Below are 13,788 nucleotides of genomic sequence, written 5' to 3'. Positions count from 1 at the left end.
AGCCAACGTTGACCTGGGACTCTCTTGAAAAAGGGGGTTGTTCCAAAGGGACATGGACTCTGCAATGTCCTGTGGCCAGGCCACCAAGAAGTCATGCTGCACTCTTGCGAACGGACGCCAACGATAGCCTCTTGGCACCATCGTAAGCTTTGATAGGTCAATCTCATGAAACGCATCAGTTGGGTCTGAAGAACAATCACGATACCCTCGAAGGATCTGGTTCCCGATGCCAACCACCCCAGGAAAGGAGTGGTGCCAGTAAGACAGATAGTCCTCACGTTGGCAGGAGGGGAGCACGCTCAGCAGATCCCATCGGGATGGGGGTGGTACCCCATTTGGTAGGGTTCCCCTTGGCTGCCCCTCAGGGCCTCTCCTATCATTAGGCAGAGGGAGGCAAATGCTTTGAGCGGCAGACAACGAAAGAGGAAAGAAAATATGGATGTCATGTATGGTAGGCAACCAGCCTTTGGCTTGGGGCACTCAGAAGCCCTGGAAGATGCTCTCCTGTCCCAACAAACTGATCCAACTGAACCAAGGAGTTTCTGAAACCAGAGGACACCTCCTTGCAATCAAGCAAAAAACTAGGTTGGCTGGTTCTCTTGGATGGAGACCCTTCTGGGCCCAACTGAATATCTATTAAGATCGAGGCAGGAGCTAAAAGAGCGAGGGATCGGATTGGAACGTTGGCCCTATCTTCAAATCCAATCACGTTACTGGAAAGCTATGAAAGATTTGGGGCATTCACAGGGAGTTGATGGCCATAGATAAGATCCTTTTGGGGGGGACCGATGATAAATTGATCAAATCGACTTACACATTTTTATGGGAATATAAGGTGGAAGAAGAGCAGGTTAAGGAGACAAGGGTAGGATGGGGAATAAACTTTTGGCTACAACGTAGATCTGGAAAAAAAGGGCAAGAACTATGGGAAAGGAATAGGAAAAATTACATTGGCAATCCTGTATAACGAAAACGTACATTAAAAAAATGTATAGGCGGCATCTCCCACCCGCGAGAATAGCCAAAATATTTAGAAATGTAGCGCCGAATTGTTGAAATGTGATTATGAATCAGGCACGTACCACCATATGTGCTGGTTCCCTTGGATAGAGATCCTTCCTTATGCCGTGGGCTCAACGGAATATTTATTTTATTTGACGTAGGCACTGCCTGACTCCAGCAGACTCCAAGAGGCTTCGGAGCACGCACAACCAACACATCAATAAGCAATTTTTAAAAAGCACTCCATTTTGTTGTTCTTACAAGCACACAACAAGCCCCCCCCCCCCAACACAGGACACAGGGAGGCCAAAGTCACACAGAAAGTGAGCAGAAATGTTTAATGGAAGGTAGCTATTTCATCTCTACAAAGTTATCACCAGCCAAAGGTTTTGGTCAATCGGCTTCATGTTGGTTGAAGGCACCATAGATGTAGAGAAGAAAGAGATTGTGGCTTGATCTCATCATGCCTAACAAAAGGAAACAAAAACCCAGTCATGCTTGTACATCTGCAGATCACCCGAGTCTAGATTTTAGGTTTGTCTCTTTAGTATCTGGCTTAGCAGATGGCATGGAGACAACATACATCTTGGAGGGAAGTCCTCTCCCTCTTCCTTAGGGGGCTAAGCACTCTAGCCACACATAGATCTGAAGTTCGGGGCTGGGTTAAATATTCATCGAGAAGCATTAGCAACCTGTATCTTTGGAGCAGTGGTGAGATTCAATTTTTTTTTACTACTGGTTCTGAGGGTGTGGCTTGTTGGGCATGGCTTAGTGGACGTGGCAGGGTAAGGATATTGCAAAATCTCCCTTCCCTTCCCACTCCAGGGAAACGTTACTGCAAAATCTCCATTCCCTCTTCACTCCAGGGGAAGGATACTGCAAAATCTCCCTTCCCTTCCCACTCCAGGGAAACGTTACTGCAAAATCTCCATTCCTTCTTCACTCCAGGGGAAGGATACTGCAAAATCTCCCTTCCCTTCCCACTCCAGGGAAAAGTTACTGCAAAATCTCCATTCCCTCTTCACTCCAGGGGAAGAATATTGCAAAATCTCCAATCCCTCCCGATCTGCTGGGACTTGGGAGGCAGAGAATAGATGGGGCGGGGCCAGCCAGAAGTGGCATTTATTGGTTCTCCGAACTACTCAAAATGTCCACTACTGGTTCTCCAGAACTGGTCAGAACCTGCTGAATGCCATCTCTGTTTTGAAGGCATATCATGCTTGACCAGGGTCCCTGCTCCATTCTGTTCAAAGTCCTTATAGGCTCCTCCAACAGAATGGCCTTGCTCCAAGTCAAAAGTGGACTTCTCAAGCTACTTACGGGGTAACCACATTCCACCCTGGCTGTTGTAGCTAATCTTGTGTACTTCTGTGCTCAGCAAAACTCTCCTGGGGAGCACTTAGGAAGCAGTCATGGTGCCTTAGCCAATTTCGTCAGTGACCTCGTTGTAGCACTTGTTGTATTTTGCCAACAGCATTGTACTGTAGATGTATTATTTATTAATAAAATTCTGGAAATGATTAATGTCTTTGAAAGCTTCTGGATTTAAGGAACGAAGGCTGCTATCTTTACCGACTTATCTTTGACTTATCTCTTGGTTAGAGAGTTTGAACCATGTCTCCAAAACCACTCTACAAAGTCTTAGTAACACCACACCTAGATTTTTGAGAGTCTAGATCAGTGGTAGTCAACCTGGTCCCTACCGCCCACTTGTGGGCGTTCCAGCTTTCATGGTGGGCGGTAGGGGTTTTGTCCGATACTGAAGCACTTTCCTTTTTTTTAATTTAATTGACTTCCCTACTTTATAAATCACCATTACTGTGGAACCGGTGGGCAGTTAGAAAGTTTTACTACTAACAGAGAGATACAAAAGTGGGCGGTAGGTATAAAAAGGTTGACTACCCCAGGTCTAGATGTTGAGATTCTAGAAAAAGTGCAGAAAAGAGCAACTAGGATGATTAGGGAACTGGAGGCTAAAACATACAATGAATGTTTGCAGGAACTGGGCCTGGCTAGTCTAGTGAAGAGAAGGACCAGGGGAGACATGAGATCAGATTTCCAATATTTGGGGGACTACCACAGAGGGGAGTGGAGGTCAAGCTATTTTCCAAGGCACCCAAAAGCCAGACAAGGAATAATGGATGGAAACTGACCAAAGAGAGATTCAACCTAGAAATAAGGAGGACATTTCTGACAGTGAGAACAATCAATCAATGGAACAGAAGTTGCCTTCGGAATCGTCCATCCATCCATCCATCCATCCATCCATCTATTGTATCTATTGTATCTATAGTATCTATCTATCTATCTATCTATCTATCTATCTATCTATCTATCTATCTATCTATCATCTCACTCCCTATCCCCATTTCTTTCTTTCTGTCTGTCTGTCTGTCTGTCTGTCTGTCTGTCTGTCTGTCTGTCTATCTATCTATCTATCTATCTATCTATCTATCTATCTATCTATCTATCGTATCTATCCATCCATCCATCCATCCATCCATCCATCCATCCATCCATCCATCCATCATCTATCTATCTATCTATCTATCTATCTATCTATCTATCTATCTATCTATCTATCTATCTATCTATCTTCTATCTATCTATAGTATCTATAGTATCTATCTATCTATCATCTATCTATCTATCTATCTATCTATCTATCTATCATCTATCTATCTATCTATCTATCTATCTATCTATCTATCTATAATCTCTCTATCTATCTATCTATCTATCTATCTATCTATCTATCTATCTATCTATTCTATAGTATATCTATCTATCTATCTATCTATCTATCTATCTATCTATCTATCTAATCTATCTATCTATCTATCTATTCTATAGTATATATCTCTATCTATCTATCTATCTATCTATCTATCTATCTATCTATCTATCTATCTATCTATCTATCTATCATCTATCTATCTATCTCTATATCTATCTATCTATCTCTATCTCTATCTATCTATCTATCTATCTATCTATCTATCTATCTATCTATCTATCTATCTATCTATCTATCTATCTATCTATCTATCTATTCCCACCATGAATCACACCCTCCTCCAGATCATCAAGCTCCACCTTAGCTCCACGGCATGACTTCATGAGCCTCTTGAAGTAAATGAAGTTTTGCAAGCCAGAGTTGCTTGGTGGGTTGCATTTACCAAAAGGAGCAAAGAATCTGGAGTCTCAGCTAACAGAGGAATAAGGAGGGCTGGTTCTTAGTCACTTCTTCTTTTAGTTTCTGTAGCAAACCACAAATCCTGTTTCTTTGACCTCACACCAAAGACCTGGAAAAGCTAACAAGTACAGCTTGGCCACCTTTTGAATTCTTCAGCATCTCACTGAAGTGATGCTGGAGTGTTGATGCTTATTAGAGGATGTACCTGCACAGTGTCTACCTTGGTTTCCAATGTGTAAAGATGGGCCTTTGCGGACAATGTCTCTCTCCCCTTCCCCTCCCCTTGACAGCAACCATTACACAGGGAATCAGTAGACGTTTTCTGTATTTTCCACCCAGAATGCCCCTCCCCACTTTTTTATTTTTACATCTGATTGAAACAAGGACTCCAGGAACACGTCTACCTTCCTTCCCCAGTTCACGTCTTCCTGTGTTCTTTGCTATTAAACGTATTTCGAAAGCAACTTCATTAATGCTGGCATTTCCTGCAATGGCAAACGAGAATAAAAAGTTTAAGATTCCCCTCATACATATGTCCTAGTCGTTCCTGACTCTAGGGGGCGGTGCTCATGTCTGTTTCAAAGCCGAAGAGCTAGCGCTGTCTGAAGACGTCTCCGTGGTCATGTGGCCGGAATGACTAAATGCCACGGAATGCTGTTACCTTCCCACCAAAGGTGGTCCCTATTTTTCTACTTGCATTTTTTACGTGCATTTGAACTGCTAGGTTGGCAGAAGCTGGGACAAGTCACGGGAGCTCACTCTGTTACACGGCCCTAGGGATTTGAACTGCCAACCTTTCTGAGAGAAAAGAAGAAGGGAAGAAGAAGGAGAGAAAAAGGAAAGGACAGGAGAGAAAAGGGGAGGAGAGAGAAAGGGAGGGAAGGTGAGAGAGTAAGGAATAAGGGAAGGAGATAGGAAGGAATGGAAGAAGGGAGGAAGGAGAGAGAAAGAAAGGAGGGAAGGAGGGAGGAAGGAAGGAGAGAGAAAGGAAAGGAGGGAGGAAAGAGAGAGAAAGGAAGGAGGAAAGAAGAAAGGAGAGAGAAGTCCTCCAGGAATCTCACCTGCTCTTGGGGAGCCTGCTCGCCTTGGTTCTCCTCCAGAAGCTTCTGCTGCAAAAGGATTTCGAGAAGTTGTCTGGTCAGTAGGTCCTTCATGCTATCTATGATGCCTGTGACTGCTGGACTAAAGGCTCTGGGGCTCTGGTTGAGCTCTGCTCCTTCCAAGAACGATGAGCGGAGGGGGATGGGGCTCAGGGGGCTCTTCTTCCCCATGAAATGCCCTGGAATGAGACAGACAGACAGACAGACAGACAGACAGACAGACACACACACACACACACAATTTTAGGTTAAATAAATCAAAAGGCTGGTTCACCAGGTTAACCTCTTGTTGCTGTTATGAATATTGTGTTGGCATTTTGGAGGCAACCAATATAGTTGTTCTACAGCTAAAGAGAATTCCTCCTCCCTATCTCCTTCCTTCCTTCCTTCCTTCCTTCCTTCCTTCCTTCCTTCCTTCCTTCCTAAGCTAAAGAGAATTTCTTCTCTCTCTCCTGCCTTCCTTCCGAAACTAAAGAGAATTTCTCCTCCATCTTTCTTTCCTTCCTTCTTTCCTTCCTTCTTTCCTTTCTTCCTTTCTTTCCTTCCTTTCAAAGCTAAAGAGAATTTCTCCTCCATCTTTCTTTTCTTCCTCTTTCCTTCCTTCCTTCCTTCCTAAGCTAAAGAGAATTTCTTCTCTCTCTCTCCTGCCTTCCTTCCGAAGCTAGAGAGAATTTCTCCTCCATCTTTCTTTCTTTCTTTCTTTCTTTCCTTCCTTCCTTCCTTTCAAAGCTAAAGAGAATTTCTTCTCCATCTTTCCTTCTATCCTTCCTTCCGAAGCTAAAGAGAATTTCTCCTTCTTTCTTTCTTTCTTTCTTTCTTTCTTTCTTTTTTCTTTCTTTCTTTCTTTCTTTCTTTCCTTCCTGCCTTTTAAAGCTAAAGAGAATTTCTCCTCCATCTTTCTTTCCTTCCATCCTTCCTTCCATCCTTCCTTTCGAAACTAAAGAGAATTTCTCCTCCATCTTTCTTTCCTTGCCTCCTTCCTTCCCTCCATCACTCTTTTGCTCTTTCCTTCTCTTTAATCCTTTGTTTACCGCCGTCCACCCAAAGAGGATCGCTGCTTAGATCACCATGGACCAGATATGTGAAGAAACAGCATTTAACTACATCACCAAAGGACCGAAGTATTGCTTTCAGCCTTCAGCCACTTTCAAATCTGGAGCTACTGAGGAAGAAACCATCTATTCACTCCCTATTGGCATTGATTTGAAAGGAGGTTGCATATTCAGGAATAAAATGATGAGCGTGTCCGTGTTAAAAAGAACAGAGCCCACACACACACACAAACACACACACACACACGGCGCTCACAGTTGCTCGTGAAAAATACGCTCTGCTTTCCTAACCTAAATCATAGGCAATCCATTAATTTTCTTTTTCTATCTCAAAGAATCAGGCTCGTTTGCGGAGCTGTCCTCCCTTCCGGGTGCTGAATCCCCCCCCCCCCCCCACACACACCGTACGTTGTAGCGGCTTCTAACCGCGCCGTCCTACACGCCAAAGGTGTAGTAAGTAACCAAGCGGGCATTAAACGGAACGCCGTTTCCCGGCGCTTTTAAGAAAGGCAAAAAGTCCTGAAATAGAGGGGGTCAAAAAGCATCTTGGCCACCCGGCGAGACGCTCCAGCCTCAAGGGAGGCTGCGACGGAACTCAACCAATTTCGTTCGAGTGCAAGGACAATCGAGGCTATACACTAGAACTTCATGCGAGCTTCCCTTTGGCCGCACCCCCCCCCCCCACAGGGGATCCTAAAGGTCCGTTAGCAAGTCCTTGTCCTCCTGCTTCTTCGGGGATGTTCTCTGTGATTAAGGGGTGCCCGGTTGATCTCCAGAAGCCCCCCCCCCCCACTACCTCCCACCCTCGCGACTGGACCCACAATTGTTCAGTGCGTTGGAGGGGGCGGCTATTGGGGCTGCTCCTCTCGCCTCACAATCCGGGGGGGGGGTTGTGAGTTCGATCCTAGGTAGAGGCAGGTGTAGGGTCTCCTGCTTGGGCAGGGGGTTGGACTAGATGACCTGCAAGGTCCCTTCCAGCTCTGTTCATCTGTTAATGCCCTCCCCCCCGCATCAAGCGCTGTTCTTGGAAGGAGCCCAGGATGCTGATGGACTGGGAGCTTCCACGGCGCTCCTCGGGAGGACGGGCGGAGGAGCCCCTACCTGTGGCCCAGAGGTTCTCCCTGAGCCGGAAGGGCTGTTTCCTCCTCTCGGCGGGCGAGGGCGAGGCGGAGAGGGCGGAGAAGAGGATCAGGAAAGCCACGCCGCCCACCCGCAGGCTGCGGCTCTTGGCTTGTCCGCCTCGGGCCATGGCTCGACGGAGGAAGGTGGGTCTCGTTTTGCCGCCGGGGTAGGGGTCGCCTTCCTGCCCTGCTTTTCCCAGCCCGTCTCGGGTCGTCGTCCTCCTCCCTGGAATCCCGTCCCCGCTTTAAGTAGCCGGGCAGCAGGGGCGGGGACGGGAGCGGTGGCCCCGCCACGTCGTTGAGTGGACGGCTGAGACCATCTGCGACGATCGGTGGAGCTTCAAAAGGAGCCTGGGAGGGAGGGAGGAAAGAGGGAGAAAGGAAGGGAAGGAAGGAAGGAGAGGGAAAGGAAGGAAAGGAGGAGGGAAGAAGGGAGGAGGGAGAGAGAAAAGAAGGGAACTAAGAAGGAAGGAGAGAGAAAGGTAGGGAAGGGAAGGAAGGAAGGAAGGAGAAAGGAATGGAAGAAGGGAGGAAGGAGAGAAAAAGGAAGAGATGGAGGGAGGGAGAAAAAGAGAGAAAGAAAGGGGGGAAGAAGAAAGGAGAGAAAAAGGAAAGGAGAGAAAAGGGGAGGAGAGAGAAAGGCAGGGAAGGCGAGAGAATAAGGAAGGAGGGAAGTAGATAGGAAGGAATGGAAGAAGGGAGGAAGGAGAGAGACAGAAAGGAGGGAAGGAGAGAGGGAGGAAGTAGATAGAAAGGAAGGGAAGAGATGGAGGGAGGGAGGAAGAGAGAGAAAGGAAGGGAAGGGATGGAGAGAGGGAGGAAAGAGAGAAAAGGAGGAAAGAAAGGAGAGAAAAGGAAAGGAGAAAGGCAGGGAAGGAGGGAAGGAGAAAGAAAGAACAGGAGGGAAGAAAATAGGAAGGAAGGGGAGAAGAGAGGAAGGAGAGAAAAAGAAAAGGAGAGAAAAGGGGAGAAGAGAGAAAGGCAGGGAAGGTGAGAGAATTAGGAAGGAGGGAAGGAGATAGGAAGGAATGGAAGAAGGGAGGAAGGAGAGAGAAAGGAAGGAGGGAGGAAGGAAGTAGAGAGAAAGGAAGGGAAGAGATGGAGGGAGGGAGAAGAGAGAAAGGAAGGAGGAAAGAAGAAAGGAGAGAAAAGGGAAGGAGAGAGAAAGGCAGGGAAGGAGGGAAGGAGAAAGGAAGAACAGGAGGGAAGAAAAGAGGAAGAAAGGGGAGAAGAGAGGAAGGAGAGAAAAAGGAAGGGAAGGAGGGAGGGAGGAAAGAAAGAGGGAGGAAGGAGGGAGGGAGGGAGAAAGGAAGGAGAGAGAAAGAAAGGAGAGAAGAAGAAAGGAGAGAAAATGGAAAGGAGAGAAAAGGGGAGAAGAGAGAAAGGCAGGGAAGGTGAGAGAATAAGGAAGGAGGGAAGGAGATAGGAAGGAATGGAAGAAGAGAGGAAGGAGAGAGAAAGAAAGGAGGGAAGGAAGTAGAGAGAAAGGAAGGGAAGAGATGGAGGGAGGAAAGAGAGAGAAAGGAAGGAGCAAAGAAGAAAGGAGAGAAAAGGGAAGGAGAGAGAAAGGCAGGGAAGGAGAAAGGAAGAACAGGAGGGAAGAAAACAGGAAAGAAGGGGAGAAGAGAGGAAGGAGAGAAAAAGGAAGGGAAGGAGGGAGGGAGGAAAGAGAGAGGAAGGAAGGAGGGAGAAAGCCTGCTTTCTGCTAGGTTGGCAGAAGCTGGGACAAGTCAGAGGAGCTCACTCCATTATAGTGCTAGGGATTCGAACCACCAAACTGCCCACCTTTCGGATGGACAAGCTCAGCGTCTTAGCCACTGAGCCATCGCGTCCCAGATAAAGTCAACAGCGCACTTATTCCTGCGAGCGCTCTTTCCAGACAATTTAAATTCCTTGTTAAGAGTTCAGAGGTGACGCCTGGGGCAGAGTCTCGTCTTTAAAGAACGAGCTCAGATTTCTTTACTCTGGATTTAAAAAGCTGCCAAACTGCACCAAGAACTAACGACGCAAGAGGGCATCCTCCGTTCTGTAAAACTGTCTTCCCGGAAGCAACAGAGCGTTCAAATTCGGGATTAGGCTGTGCGTGGCCTTACAGGGGGCAGAAGAGGATTAAATGCCTCTTTTTGGGAGTGTGGGTGGGTGGGTTTGTGGAGAGGTTTAACTGTCGGAAGTGGCTTAGGTAGCATCAAAGACCCTCCCACTCCCCGAGGATTAGAGAGAGGAGTTGAAGGAAGTGGGACGAAGGGACCCCAGTTTTGGCAGCCAAAGCAAAACCCACACCTGGATTGCGGCCCATCATCCATCGAAACATCTGGGAGGCTGAAGGGATGGAGTTCATGTGATGACGATGTCCCTCCACCCTCTTCGAAGAGGGCATCTCACAGGGTTGTGGGCTGTCCACGGTGTGTCCGCAGGTGGCTGGTAAGGCCTACACGGGCAGGGAATAGTCTGCCACATGTCGGGCAGGTGTGCGTGGGCACCGTTGTTACAGCATTGGCAGCTCTGGCTTGGCAGAGTCCTCGCTTCTCTCCTGCTACAGTTGTCCATCTATCCTCAGAGGTCCGGCAGCCTCAGTGGATCAGCATGCAGTGCGGTTCACCGACAAAAGGGCGAATGACAAAACCGCGCCCGACTAAACCGCGGTGACAAAACCGCGTGTTCTAAAGCGCTCCGATGAATGAGCGCTGAATCGCGCCGACAACAGCACGACAGAAGCGCGCTGTAAAACTAAACCTAACCCTAACCGTAACGCTAACACTAACCCTAACCCTAACCCTTACCTTAACTTAAATCGCCCCTCTGTCGACTGAAATTGCCCTGTCTCCGCCCTGTTGTCGCCACACTGTTGCTAGTGTGTTGATGACGTCGTGGTTTTAGTGACGTGGTTTAGTCGGGCGTGGTTTTGTCATTCGCCCTTTTATCGGGTCACGTGCAGTGCCATGCCCATCGATCTAGAGCCAGGGTTTCCCAGGAGGTGGCGTCGATATCCAGGGACTTGATAATACCCAGGGACAGTTCATTTAGTGACCGTTCGAGGTTACGACGGCACTGGAAAAAGTGTCTTTCAGTAGGGCCGTTTTTTACACTCACGACCTTTGGAGCAGCCCCGCGATCGCGGGGTGAAAATTCAGATGCTTGGCAACTGGCGTGTATTTATGGATAATAAATACAATAAATGGAGAATCACGTGGTCCCCTTTTGTGACTTCTGACAAGCCAAGTCAAGGGGGGGGGGGAAACCAGATTCACTTAACAACCAGATTCCTAACTTACCAGCTGAGGTGATTCACTTAAAAGCTGTGGCAAGAAAGATCTTAAGATGAGGCCAAACCAGGGTGAAATCTAGCAGATTCTGACAGGTTCTGGAGAGCGGAAATTTTGAATGGGGATTTTGCAGTATCCTTCCCCTGGAGTGGGGAGGGAATGGAGAATTTATAGTATCCTTCCCCTGGAGTGGGGAGGGAATGGGGATTTGGCAGTATCCTTCCCCTGGAGTGGGGAGGGAATGGAAATTTTGCAGTATCCTTCCCCTGGAATGGGGAGGGAATGGGGATTTTGCAGTATCCTTCTCCTGGAGTGGGGAGGGAATGGGGATTTTGCAGTATCCTTCCCCTGGAGTTGGGAGGGAATGGAGATTTTGCAGTATCCTTCCCCTGGAGTGGGGAGGGAATGGGGATTTTGCAGTATCCTTCCCCTGGAGTTGGGAGGGAATGGAGATTTTGCAGTATCCTTCCCCTGGAGTGGGGAGGGAATGGGGATTTTGCAGTATCCTTCTCCTGGAGTGGGGAGGGAATGGAGATTTTGCAGTATCCTTCCCCTGGAGTTGGGAGGGAATGGAGATTTTGCAGTATCCTTGCCCTGGAGTGGGGAGGGAATGGGGATTTTGCAGTATCCTTGCCCTGGAGTGGGGAGGGAATGGGGATTTTGCAGTATCCTTCCTCCAGGAGTGGGGAGGGAATGGGGATATTACAGTATCGTTGCCCTGGAGTCTGGAGGGAATGGGGATTTGGCAGTATCCTTCCCCTGCTACGCCCATCAACCCACACCGGGCCCACAGTACCGGTCGTAAAAACAAATTGAATTTCACCACTGGGCAAAACTCACTCAACAAATGTCTCACTGAACAATGTAAATGTTAGGCTCAGTTGTGGTCGTAAGTGCAGAACCACCTGTGTATATCATCTCTCCAGAAGACTCTGTGGTGGGTGGAAAATGTCCCCTTTGCTTTTTTACATCCTAGAAGTGAAATGGGTGCGGAGAGATGGGGGGGGGGGGGCATGTGTTTTAATGCTTTTTTAAAAAAATCCATTAGTATTCAGCTATTTTTGAGGGGCAACACCTCACTTCACAGCAATTAGCTCTGCCTTCTGCATAAAAGACGATAGCTGCGTTTCCATTTAATGCTGCAAAGGTGTTGATTAGCAACATTTGCATTCGAACCAAGGAAAAAAATAAAACCAGACACAAAAGAAACTCAGCAGCTCTGGAATTTAGAAGAAGGGAAAAAACAGGATCGTAGGCCACAATTCAGCCTTTCTTCTCTAACCAGCTGACCCCAAGAGGACGTTGGAAGAATAAAATCCAGATAATCCCGGGAGCACATTTCTTGATTGGTCTTCAGGTCAGCTATGAGGAGTGGTGGGGCCAGGTATAACAGAATAACAGAGTTGGAAGGGACCTTGAAGGTCTTCTAGTCCAACCCCTTGCTTAGGCAGGAAACCCTCCACCACTTCAGACAAATGGATGTCCAATCTCCTCTTAAAAACTTCCAGTGTTGGAGCATTCACAACATCTGGAGGCAAAATATTCCACTGATTAATTGTTCTCACTGTCAGGAAATTTCTCATCAGTTCTAAGTTGCTTCTCTCCTTGATTAGTTTCCCCCCATTGCTTCTTGTTCTGCCCTCAGGTGCCTTGGAGAATAGTTTGACTCCCTCTTCTTTGTAGCAACCCCTGAGATATTGGAAGACTGATATCATGTCTCCCCTAGTCCTTCTTTTCATTAAACTAGACCTACCCAGTTCCTGCAACCATTCTTCATGTTTTAGTCTCCAGTCTCCTAATCATCTTTGTTGCTCTTCTCTGCACTCTTTCTAGAGTCTCTCCACATCTTTTTTACATCATGGCGACCAAAACTGGACGCAGGATCCCAAGTGGGGATATAGTGCGGCTTATAAAGTGGTATTAACCCTTCACGTGATCTTGATTCTATCCCTCTGTTGATGCAGCCTAGAACTATGTTGGCTTTTTGGGCAGCTGCTGCCCACGGCTGGCTCCTATTTAAATGGTTGTCCACTAGGACTCCAAGACCCCTCTCACAATTACTACTATTGAGCAAGGTACCACCTATACTGTACCTGTGCATTTTGTTTTCCTTGCCTAACTGTAGAACCTTACCTGGGTATCTTACCAGTGATGGTGGATATTTTATTCAACCAATCCCAAATAGGAAGATTTCCCTGGTTAGGTCAATTAACCAGGGGTTCCACCAACCACTAACTTCCCACCCTGACCCAGTTATGCCTCTTGTGCTGAACGGCTCTTTTGAGTCAGCAGCCAATTGAAGGAAAGTGTCGACAGCCTCCTTAATGGCAGTCACAATCGGATAAAATTAAGCCGCCCCCGGGGCTGTGCTTTACTGCAGCTTTGCTAAAAGCGGAGGTGGTTGAAAAGGGGGGGGGGGGGACACAGCATCAGATCTTGCATAATCACCAGAGTTAAAACACAGCAAGAACAATTATGATGCTTGGATCCTGAACCCCTCTCTCATCCCAAAGGGGATTGACTCTGCCCCATACCTCCTAGCAGAAGGGACGTGCTGTGTCCCCATTTCCCCCCCCCTTTAAGAATTCCATCTTGTTGTGGCCCACCGGCGGTCAGCGAAGCTGGCAGCAGAGTCGGACAGTGGGGAGGTTGGAGAGGAACATGGGCCAGTCTTGGGGGTTGAGGAAAACTCAGACGAGGGCTCTGCGTCGGAGGCAGAGAGGGAGCTAGGCAGCAGTGAGGCAGAAGAACAGCTGGAGCCTGTTCCCAGTGTGCGCATGTGCAGAGCTGACAGAAGACAAGAACAACTGAGAAAGCAGGGACAGCTTGAGAGTAAAGACACACTTTGGAGGTGATTGGCCCCTCCTATAGGAAACAAAAGAGGAGCGAATGGGGAGGGGGCTTTTTGCAGGAAACAATTCATTCATTTGGTTATTTCAAGAGTGGAAAGTTCTGTTTGTGGCTATAAGAGACTCTGTGCCAAGTTTTGTCTTGCCCAAGTTTTGCATTTGGAAACTATCGTAGTTATTTGGCAGCTCTCCAAACGAGATAAGG

The 13,788-nt window shown here is 47.5% G+C and overlaps 1 protein-coding gene across 1 annotated transcript; it reads right to left on the bottom strand.

Annotated features, from left to right (window-relative positions):
- Window positions 1-4,641: 4,641 nt before the first annotated feature.
- NMB (neuromedin B) lies at window positions 4,642-7,599 on the bottom strand. Its single transcript, XM_032233124.1, has 3 exons — window positions 7,452-7,599; window positions 5,260-5,477; window positions 4,642-4,683 (listed from the first exon to the last, which is right to left on the bottom strand). Exons 1-3 carry the CDS (start codon window positions 7,597-7,599, stop codon window positions 4,642-4,644), a joined length of 408 nt encoding a protein of 135 aa, XP_032089015.1.
- Between the last annotated feature and the right edge of the window lie 6,189 nt (window positions 7,600-13,788).

Source organism: Thamnophis elegans, chromosome 16, assembly GCF_009769535.1.
Source record: "Thamnophis elegans isolate rThaEle1 chromosome 16, rThaEle1.pri, whole genome shotgun sequence".
Classification (NCBI taxonomy): Eukaryota; Metazoa; Chordata; class Lepidosauria; order Squamata; family Colubridae; genus Thamnophis; species Thamnophis elegans.
The sequence above is the reverse complement of the archived record's forward strand: the minus strand, read 5'-3'. Positions and strand labels throughout refer to the sequence as shown.